General features: G+C 35.5%; 1 protein-coding gene across 4 annotated transcripts in view; it reads right to left on the minus strand.

Moving 5' to 3' along the window:
* Positions 1–296: 296 nt before the first annotated feature.
* The window catches only part of DPH5 (diphthamide biosynthesis 5), a 28313-nt gene continuing 2992 nt past the window's right edge, over positions 297–25617 (minus strand). For 3 of the 4 annotated variants that reach the window (XM_037745408.1, XM_017547649.2, XM_017547648.2), the window contains exons 3-8: positions 24167–24291; positions 16914–17022; positions 9355–9475; positions 5249–5288; positions 3270–3373; positions 297–1274 (exon numbers count right to left, since the gene is read on the minus strand). In XM_037745408.1, coding sequence (XP_037601336.1) covers positions 1045–1274; positions 3270–3373; positions 5249–5288; positions 9355–9475; positions 16914–17022; positions 24167–24291 — 729 coding nt within the window. In that variant the 3' untranslated portion in view covers positions 297–1044. The remainder of the gene's footprint in view (positions 1275–3269; positions 3374–5248; positions 5289–9354; positions 9476–16913; positions 17023–24166; positions 24292–25617) is intronic. The other variant, XM_037745409.1, reaches the window with a different exon arrangement.

Genomic DNA, 25617 nt, shown 5'->3' on the forward strand with positions numbered 1-25617 from the left:
TTAAAACCAAACAGCAACTGTACAAGGCTGGCTGAACATTTATAATTAAACGATTATATAACCTCCAAAATACTGCAGAATATGAACACATAATTAGGATGTCAGCTAACCAAGACAGTGAATTCAGAAGGGTGTCATTTTGTGGCATGCGCTCAGCTGAGCTTTAAGTAGGACTGCTGGATGGCTATGTAATCTTTCTACCTTTGTTTATATACACTAATACCAGCTGCTGTCAGGACAACTCATCATGCAATCAGGACAGCTAGCTTTTCTTAAAAAGAAGAAAATTATAAACATATTTTGTGAACATTTACTAATCTTTTATTTGCTTTTGTTGGCACTCATAACATCTTTTACCCTTTAAAACTGAGATTCAAGTGAATCAAATTCCAGTTACCTCTAAGTTATATTCTGTTAACAACCACCTTGTATAAATTGGTTTCTTAAAAAACTGCTCTTAAATGATTCTGTCAATGGATGTCTATCCACAAGCTTTCCAGCCTGATCTGCTTTATGTGTGTACATCCTGAAAAGTTGCCAAAATAGCAGCAACAACTGATGATATCACAGGGAAAAAACTCACTGCCACAGGAAACCAAGCATTGTTGAGTCAGCTTTTTTTTGGTCATTTGTTTTATACTCATTAGACAAGCCAAAGACCTGTTTGTTACGCAAGCATGCATGCATCATGTATCAGTCCATTCTCATGCTGCTAAAAAGAAACACCTAAGACTGGGTAATTATAAAAGAGGATTAATTGACTCACAGTTCCACATGGCTGGGAAGGCCTCAGGAAACTTACAATCATGGCAGCAGGCACCTCTTCACGGGGAGGAAAGAGTGAGAATGAGAGTCAGTAGGGGAAATGCCAGATGCTTATAAAACCGTGAGATCTTATGAGAACTCACTATAATGAGAACAGCATGGGGGAAACTGCCCACATGATTCAAGTACCTCCCACAACACCTGGAGATTATGGGGATTAAAATTCAAACCATATCAATCCATACATGGCTGAAATTTACATCAGACAATAGAAAATGTCTATGTTCCGAGTCCATCAATGCTTTGAGATTCCAAGCTATTTTTTGGTACGGAAAACAGATTTAACATCTCCAGCTCCAGTGGATGTATGCTGCCTCCTGTGATGATCAAGGAATGCAGTGGTTCTCCCAAGTCCACAGTACACATTTGCTGTAAAGTGCCTGCCGCAATTTTCTGGTCTTCAGCTCCAACCCTGGCTAAGCCAACACAAAGTGTTTCCTCGGTAATTGCTATTAAAAAAAAAAGATACTGCCATTCAATTCAGCAAATGCATCATCCTGTCCAACAGTCAAGCTAGCATTAGTACTACAAGTACATTTCAAGAAACCCCAAATATCTTAAATCTCTTTAGCCACTCAAGATAATTAATGACTTATCTACTAATTCATCCAAGGCTTTTCTAAATCATTTGTATTACCTAATATATAAAAGAGTACTTCCAAACTTTACACTTTCAGAATTCCAGAGACTTGCATTGAGTTTTCAGAACTTGATAAGCTATACTTATACTCTACATTTGTACAGAATTTATCTTTAAATAGGTTCTGAGTAAACAATGTTTTTAATAACTTGTTTGAGATATGTTCATATTGACCTAGATCTACTGGAGAAACTATGATTATGAAATAAATGCACAGATTTGAGTTGCTGACTGGCCATCCAATTGGCTATGTGACAAGCTTCCGTTTTCTCATTTTTTTAAATGTAATACTCTCTCATTTAAATTATGGTAATAAGGGCTCAGATAGTAGATATGAGACTAGTAGACTACAGACTCCTTAACAAATAATGAACATTTGGCATTATTTACATTTTTAAGTTCAAAACAGCCAGCCTTAATGAAATCTACTATTATTCACTCTGGTGCTACAGCTAAAGGGCTTACCCTTTAATGATTGTATTCCTTAGCTGGGAAAGGGATCTTGATTGAACAATGATCGAAAGGGGGCCAATGATTTATCCAAGGACAAACAGGAATGCAAGCAACCTCTGTACAAAGTTATGGATATAGAACCTCCTTGCAGACTATTTCACGACTGTAACAGGGCTTACTAATGAGAATAAAATAGTAACAATCACTCAGGAATCTCTTGGCTGGGCACACTGACTCACATCTGTAATTCCAGCATTTTGGGAAGCTAAGGCGGGTGGATCACTTGAGCTCAGGAGTTCGAGACCAGCTAGGCAACATGGTGAAACCTATCTCCACCAAAAATGCAAAAAAATTAGCTGAGTATCATGGCATGCACCTGTTGTCCCAGCCACTCAGGTGGCTGAGGTGGAAGGATTGCTTGAGCCTGGGAGGCAGAGGCTGCAGTGGGCCGTGATTGCACCACTGCACTCTAACCTAGGCAACAAAGCAAGAACCCATCACCAAAAAAAAAAAAATCTCACAGTAGGCTGGGCATGGTGGTTCACACCTGTAATCTCAGCATTTTGGGAGGCCAAGGCGGAGGAAGGATTGCTTGAGCTGAGGAGTTCAAGACCAGCCTGGGCAACATGGTAAAACCCTGTCTCTGCCAAAAACACACAGCCAGACATGATGGCATGCACCTGTAGTCCAGCTAAGGTGGGAAGATCACTTGAGCCCAGGAGGTGGAGGCTGCAGTGAGCTAAGATTGCACCTCTGTACTCCAGCCTGGGCAACAAAGTGATACCCTGTTTCAAAAAAAAAGAAAGAAAAAAAAAACCTCCCATAAAGATTTATTGACAATAAACATTTTTCTTATATAATACATACTGTGTCTACATATTAGGAATATAACAGCAAATTTTCTTTTATATTTACCCTGAAGAAAACTAGTCCTAGTCTCAGTGTTAAGAATGAAAAAAGGGAAAATAAAAGTAGAAGAAGTATATTTTTGCAAAACAGATCTCCCCATTGATTAGGGATAACATGAAAGATATATTTTACAAAAATATTTATACACTAACATATTTATATCAAGTCTGACATGTTTAATTTGTGAAAAATCCTCACTTTCTGGAATGGTATTAATTTTACTATAAAAGAATGCCATTTTTTTCCTTTCACTACAACTTGAAGTCTATGAGATTTAAGTTAAAGTTGGACAAAAATGACAAGAAATAGTACAATGCAAAAACACTGACTCTTGCTTCCATAGTGGTGTGAGGTATTAAGCCATATACACATCTAAATGCAGAAATAATATATACATCTAAATACAGGAATAATACGAGACCCCTTCTAGGGTCTTGGGCACCTGGTTCTTCTCCTCGTATTCTCTGATTTTGAACAATTTCCATGAGCTGCTGAGCTGCTTGGTTTACGCTCATATACCGTGGAGGTTCATAGATCTTCCTGCCCCTATAGGTAGAAAAGTAGATGTCACTGTTCTTAGCCATAAAACTACATAATGTTATTAATGCAGTTACTCTCCCAGGTATACTCAAGTACTACAATCTACATTCTGTTTGATGTTTTTTACATGTACTCACTTTAAGCATACACAAAAGCATGATGATTGTTCATTTCTTAAGCTGTTTCACTGTTCTACTTCAACTTTCCCTGATCTCACTGAAATGATGGTAGGAACACAAAGATAGATGTCTAAATGAAAGTTACCTTTATTCAAAGTGATAGCTTCAGCAAAAACAATTCAAGTAAGTGGCAACTTGGTCTATACCCTAGCTTAATCAGGTTATTTAGTGTTTTTTTATGACCATTTTTAAACCACATATTCTTCTTTTCACTTTTTTCCTCTACAAGAAGTAAACGAAAGCATCTTGGATGCTTAAAAACCTCAGGTAATGACATATGTTTACTTCTGTATGTCTCAAAAGTCTACCAGGCTTGCCAAACTTTCATATTAATAAAAATATAGCTACTGCAGCTTACAATGCAGTTCATACAGGTTATTTTCTTGACTCTCAAAACAATTCTCTGTCAATGCTATCTAACAGAAATATAAATGAATCCACATATATAATCAAGTTTTCTAGTAGTCATATTAACAAAAAAGTTTTTAAAAAGGCAAAAATTTTAATAACATATTTTATTTAATCCAAAATGTTGTAATTTAACACCTACTCATATAAAAATTATTAAAGAGATTGTTTTATATTAAGTCTTTTTGAAATCTGGTATGTACTTATAGCACATCTTAATTTTGATGTTAAATTTTCATTAGAAATAGTTGATCTGTATTTAAATTTCATAAAATTTATGGTTATAAAAGTAGATTTATATGCTAAATTTGTTCCAAATGTATTTAAAAGTTTTCTAATAACAAAATTGGGTATCAGTTTTTAATTAATTAAAATTAAATAAAAAATTCAGTTCCTCAGTCACATTAACCCCATTTCAAATGTCATTAGTCTCATGTGGGTAATGGGTACTGTATTAGACACTCTGCCTCTCTAAGTAAAAAAAGAGTTAGTACTGTCATTATACATATGAAGAAAATAAGGCTCAGAGATGGAAGTAACTTTCCCAAGAGCACTTAACTAGAGGCAAACCCAGGACTCAAACCCATGTCTTTTTTTTGAGACAGGGTCTCACTCTGTCACCCAGGCTGGAATGCAGTGATGTGATCTCTGTTCACTGCAACTTCTGCCTACTGGATGGAAGCACTCAACTAGAGGCAAACTCGGGACTCAAACCCACGACTTTTTTTTTGAGACAGGGTTTCACTCTGTCACCCAGGCTGGAGTGCAGTGGTGTGATCTCGGCTCACTGTAACCTCTGCCTCCCGGATTGAAGCTCTTCTCGTGCCTCAATCTCCCAAGTAGTTGAGACTACAGGAAAGTGCCACCAGGTGCAGCTAATTTTTGCATTTTTAGTAGAGATGGGGTTTTGCCATGTTGGCCAGGCTGGTCTCAAACTCCTGGCCTCAAGCAAGCCAATTGCCTTAGCCTCCTAAAGTGTGGAACTACAGGCATGAACCACCCCGCCCAGCCTCAAACCCACGTTTTCAGAATCCCAATGCATTAATTCATTCCACAAATACTGAGTGTTTGTTAGATGCCAACCACTGCTCTCAGTATTGAATCTACAAAATTTATTGCTATGTCTACTCTATTATACTGCTTATGATTTCATAAAAATAAAAATGTTTAATGTTCACACTGTTAATGAAAGCTCATTTTCAACCATCTTTAGAACTCAGGTCATTTAAGTAGAATTTATTGAATTGTTCAAGTAAATAAAACAAATGTATGCATTCTCAGAATAACAACTTACTTCATTAGATTTTCCAAAGACTGCTCCTTTACTTTGATGTCTGTAGGAAGTAAAAATAGTTCTTTTAATTTAATTAAAAACTTTATCCCAAACCCTATGTGTAAACTTCAGTTAAGAGTCACCTAAACTTTGGGGAAACATTCCTCCCTTGCACTTTAATTAGCCACTTTCTTACAGTAACATAGAGAACGGAAGCTTGTGGTTATGCCACTACAGTAGTTAGAAAACATGAGCTTGGCCCTGAGACCATCCTGCTAAGATCTATTTTCCTTTTGGAAAAGAAGACGAAGGAAATAATTAGATAAACATTGGCATATACACTACTAACAGCTAATCAAAATCTTTGTTTTCATTTCTATCAGCTAGTCACTGCACAGACCCAACTGAAAGGCCTTCAACAGATGTAACCTAAGCTGAAAAAAAATCTTTACCACATTTTAAAAAGTCTTTTGTTTTAACACATGCCATAGTTATGAATAAATAATTCCAAGTATTCATGCTTTTAACAGGCTTTGAGCATCGACTGTGTGTCAGACACTGTACCAGAGACTGGGATACTGCAGGGACCTGACCAGATATAACCTCTGTTCTCAAGAAGCTTAACAGTCGCACATCACAAATATTTGATTTGGTATACTTTTTAATGACTAATGCTCAACTGAACTATTTGGTAAAAGGTAAAAAAAAGCAGAATCACTCTACATCCTCAAAGGAACTCAGTATACAACAGCAACAGCTGCTTCCTGCTTTACATGCTGAAAACAAATGGTTCAGCCAAAGTTTGTTTTTGCAAAAATAAACATAGTGCAACTGAGGAGTCTTTAATAGACTTCTGCAGATTTCCTAAGTGATGATAGAAGTGCTTCTTATAAAAGATATCAAAGAGTTTGCTTGGAAATTATAGCAGAGATTAATCTTAAATTATTTATTTAGTATTTCTACTTGTGTGGCACATTATCGAGAAAAAAATGTCTGTTATTAACAATATGGCCTCCAATATAATCAATGGTGTAAGTCAACTTTTAGATTTCTTTTCACTGACGTTTGTAAGATTTTGTACAAATTTAACCATTTATTAATTCATTTGCTCTGAGCTTCTGAAATGTAGTTTGTGAATAGGGAGAGTTTTCACATTTTCAGTTTTCTTTACTTTTCAAATATGCTCTATAGATTCTGATTTTTAAAATAAAGAGGGTTGAGGAGAATTTTTACAGGTAAATCCTTTTTAATCATGGACTGCATTCGTGACTTAGTCTCAATCCAGACCCTGTGCTACTTGTGCCTTGTCTTCACATAGTCCGTAATGTTTCCTTTTTATTTCTACTTGCTAGTACGTAAGCTTTTCTGATTCATCTTAGTACCAGGACCTAGCATAATATGAAGTACCCAGAAGACACTCCATAAATGTCTACTGAATAAATTTACTCATGTGGCTCTCCTACCACTCCATCACCCGCTATCTTAAACTATCCACCCTCTGGGCAACACAAGTCCTAATTCCTTCATAAAGTCTTTGTTGACTTCCCTCAAATGCTTTTTGTTCTTAGAAAGATCTATACAATTAATGCTATCTTTTATTAACCTCTAATTATATCATATATATTGGCCTGGTCTTTCTAAGTAAATTTTAAATTCTCTGTGTTTTCCTACCATGGTTTATCCTCACTAATCCCTACAGAACTTAACCCACAGCAATCATTCAATAAATAGATACTAATTTAAATAATGAGAATGCCAGATGATAAAATGATGAGAACTATGGCTTGAGGATTTGAAATCATGACCTCCTATACTTCACACCCTGTTCCTGCTTTTGTTAATGGAGCAAGGAAGATACATTGTTTAACCTTGTTTGTCTTTTCCCGGGAAAGCTAAGAAAAGGGGCAGCTCTTAGAAAGAGTACTCAAGAGCCAAAATTTTGGTTTGTCCTTCCTGCCTTTCCATACAATAGAACTTAATTGTTCTTTAAACTTTCACGTGCATGACACATTAGTTCCAAACTAGATTTCAAAGCTCTGAGAGCAGGACCCAGTCTGTATTTCCTTAGTATTCCAAAAGAACCTAACTATACATGGGGCATAGAATAAGCACTCAATAAATACCTGTACACTGATCTTCTATCTGCCTTTCCAAAGCTTCTGGAAAGATAAGTGCTGTTTGCTCCCCTTCCTGTCCTTTTTAAAGGATATAGGGGACATTATCAGGTGGCCTGCCTCTCAGACTCTTCCTTCCCTGTTCTGTTTTAGAACCTTTCAGTACTGTTATTAAACATACATTCTAGTGTCTGAGCTTCAATGAATCACCATTTTTCATCCCTCAGATACATCTACTGCTTCAGCAAAAGTCCTTTTAAAAGTTATCCTTCTCCTATCATTCTACTTTGACCTTCTACCCACAGCTGACCTTAACTGGATCTAACTTTGGAATAAGATGGATATATCTGATGGCATAGTCCACACCAACTCGCAAGTCTTATAGTGTCCTTGTAAGTAAGGACTATAAAAAAGTAAGACCAGTCTCTTTTCACATGGAAAATCCATGGATGAAATCATAAAACTAATTAATGATGAATGAAGCACTAAATCACACTGGCAATAAACTAAAATAAGAAAACATCATACTAGCTGATAGCAAATATTGGCATAAGACAAAATAAAATGTATTAGAGAAGCGTTTATGGCCTAATCTAGATCTAAGGTGTCAGGAATAAAAAGGGGGCCAGGCACGGTGGCTCATGCCTGTCATTCCAGCACTTTGGGAGGTCGAGGTGGGCAGATCACTTGAAGCCAGGGGTTCAAGACCAGTCTGGCTAACATGGCAAAACCAGTCTCTACTAAAAACACAAAAACTAACCAAGCATCATGGTACATGTCTGTAATCCCTTCCCTGATCTTGTATGTGATCGACATTTTGGTAAGTAACTTCACACATAGTTTCACTAAGACAGTACGATTCAAAGTGTGATCTCAGGACCAATGCCAGTATGTGAGCTTTGTGTTACCAGTAAATGATGAAGTAACTACAGGAGTAAGAATATGTACAAACATTTATAGTAACTTGATACTGACATAAAGGACTGAAAATTTAAAAATCAAACATATATTTTAAAAAACCCAAACATAGTTTTTTACCACAAATAGTTTGAGAAGTACTGCTCTATAAAACTCCATGAGGTAGGAGGAATTACTCCTATTTGATAAATATAAAGGCTAAGGAATGTTTACAGTATTCTCTAGCTAGTAAGGAGCAGCACTGGGATTTTTGTCTTCTGATTCCAAGTAGAAGTTATCATTTCAAAGTTATCAAAAATGTCAGTTAGCTGTGTTTCTTTCAGTCACAGACTAAGGCTTTGATATGAGTATTTCTTTCTACAACATATGCTACTAGAATAGAGGCTGATTAGCAAAATTGAATCAGTAAAATGTCAGTGCCTCTGCCAGAAAGAAAATACCATGCCTTTCTGAAGCTCAGTACTATTATCTTAATTAACAAAGGCAGTGATCCCAGCTCTTTCCACACTAAACAGAAAATAGGATTTGGCTAAGACGGTACAGTGAAATGAGCTATTACCAAAAGGCTATCTGATTTTACCAGTTCTGCCACCAATTGACTGGTGACATTGGGGAAATAATTCAATATTCTGGGCCTCAACTTCATCTGTAAAACAAGCTTCAATAAGATGATCCCCAGAGTCTCTTTTAGATCTATCACTGTGAATCTGATAGCATCAATACTGCAGTATTCAAAGAACCTCCCTAGGAAGATGCAGGATGGTCCTTGGTAAGACTTGTTCAATGCATGTCTATTAAATTGCAGTAAATCCTTGATGGACAAATGGGTAACATATGGAATACTGGAGAGGATCTACTAGGGCATAAGAGTGAGCAGCATAACTATAGTGTGCATGCAGAAATAGCCACGCAGTATTTGAAGCAGAAGATGCATGTCTCTCTAAGAATATGGGAAGAGTGTGGTCTGCATAAAATGGCTAGACTGTGTCTTTTCTTACCTCTGGCTAATTATCGATAGACCCTTAACACAAAATCAATATGAGAACAATATGATAGTTCTATATTGTGACTTCAAGGAAATTCCAAAACTCTTACCTAGTAAACATAATGTGTGCATGCCATTTTGTCTGTTCTTCTTCACTTTGTCAAAGAAGCTTTCTGGTCTCCAAGTGTCTGTCCAAAAAACAATAGAAACTGTCTCTCCAAACTTATATAACTAGAAAAAGAAAAATTAATTAATGATGGAACAATTCACTACTACTCATAGAGAATTTAATCATTTTACAACCAAAATAAAAAGTGAAAATCAGACTTGAAGTGGGTGGGGCATCAAATCTGTCACCAAAAAAGGTAACACAATTTGTTTGGTTCACAATAGCTGGTGTCTTTCTGATGCCAGTAGTAAGTTTCAGTAATAAGTTTCTAGTATTTCTACATTTTATATAGGAACATATATAACAATTTCATAATTTAGCAATATAGTTGCTGAAAATACTGAAATCCAAAGAACTCAGATTAAAAAAAAAAAGAATTCTGAGCAATCAGAGCAAGGTTCACAGGTTACTACTGTTCTCATTTTACAGATGAGACCAACAAGGCTTAGAAGGAACAACTTACTTAGCAGTCGTATAGCTAATTAATTTTAAAAAATTAAATCTAGTCTGAGAAAATGCTCCTTTTCATCATATTATCTCAATAAAACAAAGTATATACTCACTCTAGTCATTGCTCCAAATCTGCAATCCCTTAATTTAGCAAGATTCTATTTGTTCCTTCACTATAGAGTTCAGGGATGAGGGCCTTTTTCCAAACCTCCTCTTCAACCCACAAGTGGCCCACCCCACTTCGCCATCACTGCAGTCAAAAGGCTTGCTTCTCTAATCCAGACTGGCTGAACTAGTTCATTAAGTGAGTGCAGTTTCAAATCTTATGCTGAGAAAATCTACTTTTGAATTCTGGCTCTGCAACTTGTTGGCTGTGTGATATTACTCTAACACTTTAAATAAGGAATAGTGGTAAAATTCTGTTCTTCCTACTCCTAGGGTTGTGAGGATCCCATTACATGTAATAAGTTATTTACAGTGTGAAATAATAGGTTAATATTAGTTCTTATCTTGGCACTGAGCAAAGGACATTTATTTTCAAAGACTTAATGTAAAAGAGTATTAAACTTGTATAAAAATTTATTCTATTTAAATAGTGTTTGTAATAAATCTAATAGAACTAGAAAGCACTAGACTCTGAAAATTACATCTAGCCCTCTGCCACAAATTAACTGTGTGCCTGAAATGGTTGTGTAACTTCAGAAGTCACTTATCTTTCTAAGCTTTGGGTTCTTCATTTAAAAATGCAGAAACTGGTCTGGAGCAAGGGTTAGTGATCCTCTGCTTCCAGTAGCCTATGGCTTGTCAAATCAGTTTCAGACTCTGCAGCAAGAGATGAGGGGAAGAGAGGCAGGAAGGAAACAGAGAAGGTGGGCATTCAGGTGCTTCATCCCTAATTCCCTAAAGCAGCTCAACATTTCTCAGTTTTCACATATTGAGGTCCTATAAACTATAATCAATACTCATAACAGTACCTTTGAGTTCTAAAGGGAAGGCTCATCATGTCCCTCATAGGCCACAGCCTACATCTTACCTACAATAGGCTTTACTTCCAAAGTCCATTTGAAAGCTACCTAAAACCATATTCTCTCATGGAAGTTATGCTATTCAGTAGCAATCAAATTTACAGGTCAGTGTACAAAGACCCATGTAACTCCAAGTATTCAATCATGAAACTTCCTGCCACATGTGACAAGGTTTCTCTGTGAAAAATGTATTTCCAGTTCCAATGTGGAATGCCAGGAATACATTCACTCTGTACCAAGCTACCAGAAACGGTTCTTGCCCTGCTGAGGGGTTTTGTTATCACTAGATGACAAGAGGCAAGCTTAACCAACATTATTATAGATCACCTATGTAGCAGGTATTATGCCAGTCACAGGTTTAAAATGACAGGCAAAACACAGCTCTGGGTCTCACAGATTGTGCGGTCTTACTCATGTCTCATATAGCAGGCAAAGGCTCTGCAGTCACGGCACTGGTTCTTACTATGACTAATCATGGACAAATCAAGCAACGTTCCCAACCCTTGGGAAAAATCCTTCTACAAAATGGGTATAATAACTATAAACAAAAAAATGTGATTTTTTAAGGGTTAAATGACACAAAGTATGCAGAGTGCCTAAGTAATGCCTTGCACATAGTAAAGTCTCAGTAAGTGTTAGGAATTTGATAATATAATAATGATAATGTGTTAACAATGGAGATGTTCTAAAATGTTGTGTCCTGCTATAACCCAACTGCTTTCCTTATTGGAGTAAGCTCAAAAATATTACTAAATATTTGAAACTACATTTAGGATTTCATTCTGACAAGTTCAACTGTTTACATTCTAAAAAGGATTTTTCACATCTCTGATCAAATCATGAAACATTAGTATTATTCCATAAAAAAACTTCAAGATAAAACTGTTAAAAAATTATATATGCAATAATATATACTTTAAATGGGTCTTAAATATTTTAAGAGTCATGGAAATACAATCATGGAAGGAAATAAGTTCTTCAGTCAAAAAGAAAGTGATAGGCCATTTAAGAAAGAGTTGAGATGCAAGACACATATAAACACTAGCTAAAGCATTCTGTGTAACAGTGTCTTTGAATTGTCTAATTTGAGAGATTAAAGCAAACCTCACACAAGCACTGCTCTCCAGGACTCTGATTTATAAACTGTAACCACTCCTGTAGCTGTGGTAGAAATTTCCTCAGTGAATCCTGGAACGTTATGCAAACAGTTTCACCATTTAGATGTCAATACCTCAAAGAACAGAAGAATCAGTTTTTTGTGTTTCACAATCCAAGGGCTTACCAGTGAACTATGAAAAGAATCTAGAGCAAAATCATACAGTGATGAGAAATGAGATGGCAGAAGCCTAAGTATTGAACCATCCTATAATATTAATATAAGCCTTTGTGCTGTGATCATTTTTCCTCCAAAACATTACTGCTGCAAATCTAGATTTAAAGACTACAAAAACAGCTGTTTTCTATGAAAACAGTAGGTAAACACAGACCTTTTTAAATTTTAATCTGGAGTAACTATAGAGAAAGCAGTTTACCTAACTTAATATTGGATTTTTTAACTAAGACAAATAACAAAAAACTCATCTCAAAACCATCCGCTCATTAGGCTTAAGGCACAATCTAGTTAGAAGATGCACAAGAAAGACATTAAGTAGTAATAATAATTATTAAATATGCTATAGACTCTAAGCATTATAAGAATTCAGCATTTCTCTCACTCAGAGAGCATCTGAAGGCATCTTCTGAAAATATAGGCTATAAGCTATACCTTGAAAGACAGATAAGATTTAAGGTTAGAGAAGTTGAACATGGGGAAATAAAGAGATCTTATGAACAAAGTAACAGAGGTGGGAAGTCTTGGGCAATATTTGGAGTGGCATTAAGCAATTACCTAGAAATATCTAACTGTACTTGACTTCCCTCTAAACATATATCTAATTCCTGACATCATATCTAGTGCCAATTCCTGTAAATTCTGCTGTGTAATTTATGTAGCTGACTATTCATTTCTTTCCCTACAACCATGGTTTGAGCCCCCAATGCCACTTGCTTGAATAACCTTAATGGTCTCCTAACTCATCTCATAGTCATTGATATTTCTTTCCTTTTAGGAGCAAAGATGCTTTGAAAAACTCCATTTTATACTTCAATGCTTTTGTCATTTTGTATAACAAAAATATTTTCTGTGGTAATTAAGTTTAAAAATCTGTTAAATCAAGAAAAATTAAACTTACTAGGAACTCTATTAAGCCCTGCAAGTATCATATATTTATATACTACATTAAATCAGCTAAGTCCATGAGATGAAGAAAGCCAAGCCAGCAAAACTGTCAAAAAAAGCACCACAAAACCACATAATCAAGAATGACTAGTTTTCACTTCTATATAGAATACTGGTCTTGGGTTGGGTTTTGTTTGTTGTTGTTTTTATCCCCACATACGATTTGCTTAACATTGATTTTTGATGACACTAAGAGAGAGTATGCACATGGCCACACACTAGGTACACAAAGTTGAATGACTATGTAGACAGAACAGCTACAAGATTTATTCTCATACATAAATGGGAGCCACTTATAAATTAAATTTTAAAATGATAATTCAGAGCATATAATTTCAAAGATAAGCTCCAACTCCAAGGTGGAAGGCAGGGGGTTGGGGAAGAAAATAAATAAATAAGAAATCCAACTTAGCAAGTACTTGTTACATATTGATTATATGCATGGCACTGTGATGGAATGCAATGGAAGATGTGAAAATGAGTAAATCAAAGAGTTTATACTATGATAAAATCATAAACATATATAACATGGCTTGGTTGCGTCCCCACTCAAATCTCATCTTGCAGTTTCCAAATTCCCTACATGCTGTGGGAGGGATCCAGTGGCAGGGGGTGGGGCAATTACCTCCATGCTGTTCTCCTGATAGTGAGTTACCATAAGATCTGATGGTTTTATAAGGGGCTTCCCACTCTTTACTCTGCTTGTCTCCTTGCTGCTGTCATGGGAAGAAGGATGTGTTTGTTTCTGTCATAACTGTAAGTTTTCTGAGGCATCCCCAGCCAAGCTGAACTGTGAGTCAATTAAACCTCTTTCCTTTATACATTTCCCAGTCTTGGGTATGTCTTTATTTGAAGGCTGAGAATGGATTAATACAACATACAAGTAACTGAACATTCTATATAGGATGGGGATTAATTTACCAAAATTGTTTTAATAGAAGAATGGCACAATTAGATTTACAATTTAAAAGGAAAACTATGAAGTAGGAAAAAATGACGGTAAGGCAGCTATTAAAATAATGATTAGAAACAGTAAAAAGCGGAAACAGAAAAGAAGAAAAAAAATTAAATATGCCTATGATTTAGCAGGTAGTCAAAAACTGTTCCTAAGTGACTAAAAGAATGGAAAGAGCTTAGATTAGTTTCCTCTAAGATCATAGAAGGATGCAGAACTTTAGATGATAAAACCTTGCTTAATACAAAGAACACTAAAACTAGGTGAAATGAAAATCCCTAGCTTAATATAATGAACACTAAAACCAGGTGTTCATTGTATTAAGCTAGGGATTTTCATTTCTCCATTAGTCCTGGGACAACAATGAAATCAATTAATGCTTCTGAAAACTAACAATAAGAATCACTACAAGGTCAACAATGCTATCACAATGAATGTTGTGGTATTTAAAAAAGGAAGGAAATTAGTTGTTACTTTCTGAAAGTAATATACATTTTTCCAAATTAGAAATGCATTATATAAACAGATGAACATATGGCAATACTCGAAGACACTCATGCAATAGTAAGAGAAAGAGGAAACATTTCACAATGATAAGAAAATTATACAACTTTTTCTCTGAAGTCAGCCACAACTGATAATGCAGCTTTTATCCAGAAATCACTGCTAGCTGGTTTCATGGAATTGTCTCATTTATCTGTCTTAAAATGTTTTAAAACCATTTCAGTCACCAACTTTCTACAAGAGAGCTAATATAGCCTATCACACAAATAATTAAGAAAGATAATAAAATTCTATACAAAGAAGTATTTCAGAATTTGTAATCTCTTCTAATCTTTGTTTGGCCTATTATATTAAGTAAATATACACATACTAAGTGTTGAATAAAAAGACTGAAAGAAATAAGCCAAAATTGGCAACTGTGGATACCTTTAGGTGGTGGTACTATGGTTGCTTTTTAATTTTCTTTTTATACTCAATATTATCTTCCTAATTTCCTGTGAGTGTAGAAATCATTTATTATTATCAAGGAAAATGGTTCTTCTAAAGTGGGAACAATGCTAAATAGAAGCAATTCTGATTCTGTATGACTAAGCTGCTAACTGCTTCTGCAGAAATGTTAAACTCAAGAATTAAAAAAAAAGGACTTTATTCTCCTATCTTCTGTGTATAGAGAAAAATCCCTGATTTATTAAGATTGATCCTCAATTTATTAAGCAAATTTTCATCACCAGGACATCTAAACACAACCAACATGCCTGACTTTAGACATATAAATAGGCTTTTCTTTCATTAGAAAAATCTGCAAAATGTTAAACAATAGAAGTGCTAGAAATATGTTAGGAATTTAAATGCATGATTTTAAACTATACGTGTTTATTATTTTAATGTAAAAAATCCTAAAATTTAATGAATGAAAATTTGAGTACCTAATGTATCTTGGTCAAGATAATCTTTGCCAAATGTTTAATTAAAACAGGCCAGATTTTTTACTTCCAAATCTATAAGATATTAGAGCTTATCTAGTTTAGTACTTTTCACACATTTTACTGGCACTTAGTGCTCATTTAGTTCTTTTTTTCTAAATGAACTACTCTTCAGTAAAACATCAATAGACGCTGGGCGTGGTGGCTCACGCCTTGTAATCCCAGCACTCTGGGAAGCTGAAGCAGGTGGATCACGAGGTCAGGAGTTCAAGACTGGCCTGACCAACATGGTGAAACTCCATGTCTACTAAAAATGCAAAATAATTAGCTGGGTGTGGTGGCACACGCCTGTAATCCTAGCTACTTGGGAGGCTGAGGCAGGGGAATTGCTTGAACTAGGGAGGTGGAGGTTGCAGTGAGCTGAGATCAAGCCACTGCACTCCAGCCTGGGTGACACAGCGAGACTCTGTCTCAAAGAAAAAAAAAATCAATAGCATTAAAGATAATGACTGGGCTCCTTGAGGATCTGTATCTTTGTTATTTGGTGTTATGCCGTTACTTCTTGGTTTGCAGAATCCCTAAAGCATCTTCATACATCACGGTGCTAACATATCTTCTTAAAAATACCTATTTTTAAATTATGCATTTCAGGAAGACACATTGGGAATACTTTATTTCATAGCTTCAAAGATGCATGTTATTTTCCTATTATGATATATCTGAAAATAGGAATGTGTCTTAACAATTGATGAAGTCTTAAAACCACCATTAGCCAAGCAGCAGTCATAGTTGTCATGGATTATCCATGTGTGAACATCAGAACACAAACATCAAGCTTGGAAAGTGAATGTCAGTAGCTAAGAAGTAAATATTGGAAACAATTGTAGGGCACTCTTTTAACCCCTCAGAACCAAGGCTGTCGGACACAAAAATACCTAACTTTACACATCAATAACAGCAACCTAGTTTAAAAGACTGTATCACTGGCTTTTAGCTTTTATACGATTCTATTAAGAAATGCGGCATCATAATGCTTTTAACAGCACACAAAACAATACTGTATGGAAAATCATGGGCCTCGACAATACTAAGTCATCTAGATTAGTTTATATTTTCCTTTTTATGTAAGTACAAGTTGGATATAAGGTTAAAATCATTTTCTAGCTAAACCTAAATGTTCTATCCCAATAAGGGGCAAAACCTAGCATAAAAAAAAATTAGTGTAAAAAAACTTAGTATATATGTCTAGTATCAAATCATAGTATGTTTTATGATTCATGAAATATAATTAAATGAATTTTCAGTTTGTGGAAAAATAAAACATTTTTGCTTAATTCCACTGAAAAACTTCCTTTGCAGCATTACCTGTAAACCACAGCAGCCTACAGCATTCATTATGGAGGCATTGTGGATAACTCTATAAGGAATTCCCAGCTTTGTTGCTCTTAGAACAAGATCGCTGTGTGTTGTAGCCCTGTAGTGAGAAAAGATTAGATTGGATTAAAGCAAATAACACTTTTAAGACAGCAAAGCTGTGTATCCTGAGTTCATGTCAATTAAAGAATCAGGAGCACTGCATTTCTTCAAATTCTTCCACACACCTGCATAAAGTTTTCATCTGAGCTTTCTAGCAAGAAAATGCAAAACTAAACATGTCCTTCAAAATGTTGAGTTGCTACCGTAACACTACTAAAGCAGCCTTGGCAGCTACTTAAAAAAGGAACTTTTACTTGCCCTTTGTCCTGTAAATACCTGAAAAAGACACCTATGAAATATAAGCTCAGCAACTTAACTTTTAAAAAGTAATTCTTAAAGCTTTTTAGTCTCAGAGCTCTTTTAAATTCTTAAAATTACTGCTCCAAAGTTCCAAATTAGGGCACAACTAGAATCATTGACCTATACTGAAGGCTTTGTTCTGCTCTATTTTAAAGACTTTGTTTTTGTATTTAAAATTTAAGGGAAAATATGCAGGTATACCATGAAGATACTGCAAGTTTGCATCAAAATAACCACAATAATGTGAATATAAAAATAAAGCCAGCCACATTAATTTTTGGGTTTCTTAGTGCATATAAAAGATGTTTATGCTATACTGTAGTCTGTTAAGTGTGTAATAGCACTATGTCTAGAAAATGTACATACCTTAATTAAAAAATACTTTATTGCTAAAAAATGTTAACAATCATCTAAGCCTTCAGTGAGTCGTAATCTTTTTGGTGGTGGGTGGTCTTGCCTCCATGTTGATGGCTGCTAACTCATCAGGGTGGTGGTTGCTGAAGACCGAGATGGCTGTGGCAATGTCTTAAAATAAGACAATGAAATTTGCTGTATTGACTGACTTTTCCTTTCATGAAAGATTTCTCTCTCGCCTTCAATGTTGTACGATACCATTTTACCCACAGTGGAACTTCTTTCAAAATTGGAGCCAATCTTCTCAAGCCCTGCCAGTGGTCTAATCAACTAAGTTTATGTAATATTCTAAATCTTTTATTGTCATCTCAACAATGTTCACAGCATCTTCACCAAGAATAGATTTTATCTCATGAAACCACTTTCTTTGCCCGTCCATAAGAAGCAACTCTTCATCTGTTCAAGTTTTACCCTAAGATTGAGGTAATTCAGTCATATCTTCAGGCTCCACTTCTAATTCTAGCTCTCTTGCTATTTCTACTATACCTACAGTTACTTCCTGAAATGAAGTCTTGAAGCCCTCAAAGTATTCATGAGGGTTGGAATCAACATCTCCCAAACTTCTATTAATGTGGGTATTTTTACCTCTTCTTGTGAATCATGAATATTTTAAATGACATCTAGAATGGTAAATCCTTTCTGGAAGGTTTTCAATTTACTTTGCCTAGACTCATCAGAGAAATCACAATCTAGGCCAGCTATAGCCTCACAAAATGTACTTCTTAAATAAAAAGAAAGTCAAAATTACTCCTTGATCCATGAGCTGTAGAACAGATGTTGGGGTAGCAGGCATAAAAACAAGAGTGATCTTCTTGTACATCACGTGAGCTCTTGGATGACCAAGCACACTGTCAGCGAGCAATAATATTTTAAAAGAAATCTGGTTTTTGAGCAGTAGGTCTCAAGGGTGGGTTTAAAATATTCAGTGAACCATGCTATAAACAGATGTGCTGTCATTCAGGTTTTGTTGTTCTACTTACAGCGCACAGGGAAAATACATTTAGCATAACTCTTACAAGCCATAGGATTTTCACAAGGTTCTATGAGCACTGGCTTCAACCTAGAGTCACCAGCTGCATTAGCCCTACCAAGAGTTAGCCAATCCTGTGAAGTCTGGCATTCACTTCTCCTCTCTAGCAATGGAAGTCCTACACCGCATCCTCTTTAATAGAAGGCTGTTTCACTTACATTGAAAATCTACTGTGTGGTGATTCATCAGTTATCTTAGCTAGATCCTTCTGGATAACTTGTATCCACAGCTCACACATTTATGTTACAGAGACGTTTTTCCTTAAACCTCATGGACCAACCTCAGCTAGCTTCAAACTATTCTTCCAGCTTCCTCATACCTGTCAGCCTTCAGAGACTTGAAGAGAGTCCGGGCCTTACCCTGGATTAGGCTGTAGCTTAAGGAAATATTGCAGCAGGTTTGATCTTCTATACAGAACACTGAAATTTTCTCCATATCAGCAATAAGTCTGTTTTACTTCCTTATCATTTGCGGATTCATAAGAGTAGCACTTTTAATTTCCTTTAAAAACTTTTCCTTTGCATACCAAACTTGGCTGTTTGACAAAAAAAGGCCTAGTTTTCAGCCTATCTTGGCTTTCTTTTTCTTTTCTCTCTCTCTCTCGCTCTCTTTTTTTTTTTTTTCAGATGGAGTCTTGCTATGTCGCCCAGGCCGGAGTGCAGTGGCATGATCTCAGCTCACTGCAACCTCTGCCTCTTGAGTTCAAGCAATTCGCCCTGCCTGCCAAGTAGCTGGAATTACAGACACCCAACATCATGCCCAACTAATTTTTCTATCTTTTAGTAGAGACAGGGTTTCACCATGTTGGCCAGGCTGGTCTTAAACTCCTGACATGAGGTGATCCGCCCACCCAGGCCTCCCAAAGTGCTGGGATTACAGGCTTGAGCCACCTCGCCCAGCCTCTTGGCTTTCTATATGCCTTCCTCACTAAGCTTAATCATTTCTAGCTTTTGATTCAAAGTGAGAGACATGACTGTTTCACTTGAACACTTTGAGGTCATTATAGGGTTATTAAAATGCCTAACTGCAATATTGCTGTGTCTTTGGTAATAGGACGGTAATAGGTAATAAGAGACAGAGAGTTGGGGGAATCGTTGGTTGGTGGTAGCAGTCAGAACACACACAATATTTATCTATTAAATTCACCATTTTATATGTGCTTGGTTTGTGGCAACCTAAAGTACAGTAGCAATATCAAAGATCACTGATCACAAATCACCATAACAGATGTAATAATGAAAAAGCTTGAAATATAATTTCCAACATGTAGCACAGAGACAGGAAATGAGAACTGCTGTCAAAAAAAAAATGGCACCAACAGGATTGCTCAATGCAAAGCTGCCACAAACCTTCAATTTTTAAAAACTGCAATGTATGTGAAATGAAATAAAGCAAAACACAATAAAACAAGGTATGCCTGTACATAAATTTTCACAGCCTGTCACTCTTTAAGTCTTAATATGAGAGTTCTATCTCATATAATGTTGAATTTTATATCTGTCTAGCAGTCATTTTATTTATAACTGTTTTCATATAGTTACTGTGTATAATTAGGATGTGTTTATGTGTGTATGTATGTATGTGCATATTTGACCTGTTGTCTTTCCTTTTTGAAGATAAATCTCAAGACTATAAGTAGATAGATTGGAATAAAGAGAGAATATAGATAAATATAAATATGGGCACAGTGAAATGTAACCCCTTATCAATTTAGAACTGCATTTTAAAGGCCCTTTTCCCTCTTGATAAAAATTTCAGGCCCTACTGGGTAAAGCAACATTAGCATGTCAGAGAAACTGCATACAAACAAGCAGAACCTCTGGACTGGTCAATGCATACCAAGTAGGAAGATCAAGGGCTTTCACCTCATGAGGCAGTCAGATATATATTAACAAATGCCCACCAGGGAAGCCTGTTTTTAATCACACACATAAAATAAAACTAATATGAAAAATAATCATTAATTTGATTTTGAGTAAGCTTTTAAAAAATAACATGAATACTGATTATAAAGAATTGTTTTTAATATCACCTTCAACAGAATCTCACTACTTAACATTAATAGTAAAGAAAACTAAATTAGTTACTTGGTGAGTTATTTAAGTAGATGAAAAAGAAAAACTGGTCCAAAATTGCCTATCACAAATTTATTTAAAATGAGCAGGCACTTACATATATATACACACACACATTTACTATTTCTAGATATATGGCTCTATCTAAAATCATATATGTGTATATGTATATATGCTCAGAAATAGTAATAAATCTGTTTGTAATAATATGCTTGTTACTTGAAATTGTTCTAAAGGCAGTAACAAAAAAGGAAATCAAAAATGTTTTGATTAATGGAATCAATAAAATAAAGTACACAAAGGTGACCAATTTGAATACACAAAATTTGGTATGTTTATTTTAAATTTTATAGTCCTTCCCTTTTTGACATAAGTATGGCTGGTGGTCCAGATATCCATGAATGTTTGCAATGATATAGTGAAAATGATGTTCTCATGAACTATGGAAGCACGAACAATTGACACTATCCTTCTGAAAAATAATTGACAATATGGTTCATTCTAGAGCATGTCCATGTCCATACCTTTTGATATTTTATTCCTAAAAACCTATTTTGGAGAATCTATCAAAAGGAAACAATCCAAAATGTGGGGATGAAGAAGTGGGAGGGGGAAGGTATCATATACATAAATTTATACATGGCAGCTTTATTTATATTGAAGAAAAATGGACTAATAATAATGCTGACATTGACTGGATAGTTATTAGGTGCCAAGCACTGTTCATATGCATTAGATGGACTGGAAGCAGTCAAACAGCCTACATCAGGACATATTATCTGTATTTGTATGCCATTAAGGAAAAGGCATACAACATAGGGATAAAAATTATGTATTCATTTACAGTAGAGCATACTGAAATACAGAATGGAATAATAAAACAGAACCATCATTAGAAAGGGTGTGTTTAATAAGGACTGCTTATTCAGATTTAGGGATAGAATGTTTCAGACTGTCAGCTCTCACAATGATTAAGATCTATCGATATAGTGTGTTTTTAGACATTTACTTTATTTATGTGATCTATTTCCATATTCCTTTCAATAACCTGGGTAAAGAACAATATGAACTTACTTTACTATGACTTTTAGTTATCTTCAAGAACTTCATATTGTTGGAGACGGATAGTGCTGATAATTGCATAATGTGAATGTACTTAGTATGTCACTGAACTGTACAGTAAAATGGTTAAAATTTACCATTTTAAAAATATTGAAACAAAAAGAATGTAAGATTGAGCATTTTATTTAAATAAGAAGGGGTCTCTAAATAAGCGACATATTTTGGTCATATCTAAGAATTTCAGTAGCTTGCTGCATTCCATATTCCTTACCTGATTTCTCCTCCATTTAATCCACTCAAATTCTAATTAAAATTACACATTCCTCACCATCCCATTTCCAATTATTACATTCTAACAATAATCTGCCCGTAAATAAAAAATAAGTGCAGTACAGTAAATATTCCTTAAATCTGAATTTAAATACAAGGCTATATATGATGAATCACCGAGAAAGGGCAAATTAAAGGAGTTTAAAATGGAAAAAAAAAGGCACTCAAAGAGGTAGCATGTGAGCTGTACACTAATTTTATAGTACAATTAGGTATAATTAGGAACTGAGAAGAACAATTTTAAGGAAAAAGCTTGAGCAAAAAATGGGGGAAGAATATTATAAAACACTTATGAAATGCAAAGTTGTACAACTGGCTCTAGCATAGCAGTTAAAAAGAGCAGCTAGAGAAAAAAGAATGACTTCAAGATTTAAGGCCATGAAAGTCACTGACTGTTTTTGAGCAGGGGAGCAATTACATCAAGATATTTTCTCTGTGCCTCAGTTTCTTCACTTACATGAGCATTCTTCCTTCTACCTTTCTCCTGGCCCACCCCACAATCTCTACCTGTTGAACCCTATCCAGGTCCAGCTCAGGTTTCAACTCCTCCATAAAATCCCCACTAATCAACTCCAAACATCGTGTCTTTAAATTCATATACATTTTTCTGCCCTCATCTTACAAACTCTCAGTGTGATATTGAAGTTATTCAGTCTTTCCATTTTGAAATAGTCTGTTTTCTTGGCTTCTGTGACAACATAATCTTTTGCTTTTTCTCCCTCCTCCTCTGGCTTTAGATACACAATGAAATGCCAAGGTTCCCAGGGCTACCCTAGGTCCTCTTCTTTTCCCAATCTTCTCTTCAAAGGTGATTCTATCTATTCCTTGGGCTTTAAATACCATAAACATACTGATGACTTCAACAGCCATTTATCTAGGATGACCTCCCACCCCCAAGTTCTAGCAGCAGTTCTAACTAATCGCCTACTTCATATCTCAAAGTTAACACATTGTCAGAACCAATTCTTGTTTTTCCAAATCCTGTTCTCCACCAGTTTTCATGTGACACTATCAACCAGTCATTTATAAAGCTATAATCCTGGGAGTTAGATTTACTCCTTTCCTTTTCCTTATCTACTGCATCCATCTTGGCATTCTTCTTCTAAATATGTTCCCATCTTTTTCTCTTTTCCACCAAAAACATTCTTGCCTCCCTAAAATCCATTCACCTAATGATTTAGAGTGACATTTTCACAATGTTAATGAGATTTTGAGTTTTCCTGCTTTGAACCCTGCAAAAGTTTACCACTGTGTTTTAGATAAAATTCCTAGTCCCCTCCAAGGACTTCTTACATGGTCCTTATGATCCTTAAATCTGTGATATAAATCTTAGGTAACCAGTTGTAGATAAAGAACTCTTCTACTTGGCTTGACATTAAAGATTGATGATGTTTCACTAGGCAGTAGACACCCATTTTTGTGGTAATGATAAGAGCCGGGTTCCCAGTGGATATGAGAAAGTGAAATCACAGACTTGATAATCAATAAATTCAAGGCAAGCAAAGTGACAGCAGTACTGTCAAATATTAGATGATTACAAAACGAAAAAAAACCTAGGACAAAAGAATTCAAAGATGCTTGAAATTATCAGCAGCAAATGACAGAAATGACTTTTGATAATGTTATGAACTATTTGATAATGATATATCAGTTAAGGCATTTGTTACCCTACATGACCTTCTAAAACAGCAGAAACAATGATACAAACTTTACAGCTGACATTCTTGATAATGTAGTGATACATATGATGACATATTTACCAAGTAGCTTTTCTTCACTAGTTTCAAAGATCATGAAAGTTTAAACTATGAAATCTAATAGTGTTCCCTATCAGGACCTGGTAGGTAAAAATTTTAAATGCAATAGAATAATTCTGATTTAAAAAAGAACAGTACATGAGTTAAAAACTCAAAATATCTGCCTCGACTTACCCAAACGGATCACCGACCACAAGGAACCCAATATCACTGATATCAGCATCCTTTAAAATGTTATCTGCTTCTTGTTCCACTTCTTCTCTATCAGCAAGAATCAATTTTCTTCCATAAAACTCTTCCTACAGATTTAAGTGTAATATCAAGATAGAGAGACAGCAGGTGACCATTTAACAGACACACACACACACACACACACACACACACACACACACATACCTTTGTCTTGGACTGGTGCATATGTTGGCAACCATCCAAACACAGATCATTCAATACAACTTTTCAGTGAGCCAGTACTCTATATCATGTTGCAATTAAACTCTGTCTTTGGGGCTGTCTTAATATCCCAAAGGAGGCAGACCTCTTAACATCTGAGGCCATTTGCATTTTAAATTTATTTCTAAATTTGGTTCTAAACGCCAGGCAGAATACTGCAGGATGAACACGGAATATACATACCCCACTTCAGAAACATGATATAATACAGAATAAATATATTAAACAGTAAGTTTAAACAAACATGGTTTGTTTAGGTGCTTCAGGTTTTATTAAATTTTCAATGGGAAAACATATGGCATCCCAGCTAGAAAAAGAAAAAGGCAGCACCAATGAGAAACAATAGAAAATTAGCTGTTTACAGAGCCAGTGAACATTCTTACATTAATGCAGAAGATACTAATTTAAAACTATATTCCTTAGTCTCTGCTCAAAAGGCAGAGTTGTAGGAGCAATAAATGAATTCTAAATATGTAGGAAGTTTGCATACAAACTGCTGTGTGATTTAATTCCCTAGAGAATTAAATCCAGCAGAGTGAACTAGTAAGCTAGTAGTCATCTGACAGTGGTTACAGGCTACTATGCAAGATCATGAATCCTTTTTTTTTCATCTCAGCAGCCAGTACAGAAAGAAGGACTGTAAATCTTATAACTGATATCCTAAGGAGTAATAAGTAATTCAAATGGAGTAAAAGTAGATACATAGGTAAATAATACTGTTTCTTACATATTGAGAACTTTGAGTGAGCTATTAAAAGTTACAAGGATTGCTGCAGTACAACTGTATCTGGTACTTAATAATTTCTGTCAAACAAATGAGTAAATGAACAGATTATTAAGCAGGGCAGGATCTAGCATTGACCATTTTGCTTGAATACTACCTTCTCTGTAGGTGTTCTGTGAAGTTCACTTTGTGTAGCTATTAACTATCTTTAAGAATACAGAGACACAACACAGTGTAGAGGTCAAGAGTGGCAGCCCTCAGCCAGACACGGTGGCTCATGCTTGTAATACCAGCACTTTGGGAGGTGAAGGCGGGTAGATCACCTGAGGTCAGGAGTTCAAGACCAGCCTGGCCAACATGGTGAAACCTTGTCTCTACTAAAAGTATAAAAATTAGCCGAGTGTGTTAGCACACGCTTGTAATCCCAGCTATTCGGGAGGCTGAGACG

This window comes from Cebus imitator, unplaced genomic scaffold, assembly GCF_001604975.1.
Source record: "Cebus imitator isolate Cc_AM_T3 unplaced genomic scaffold, Cebus_imitator-1.0 Scaffold199, whole genome shotgun sequence".
NCBI classification, from domain to species: domain Eukaryota; kingdom Metazoa; phylum Chordata; class Mammalia; order Primates; family Cebidae; genus Cebus; species Cebus imitator.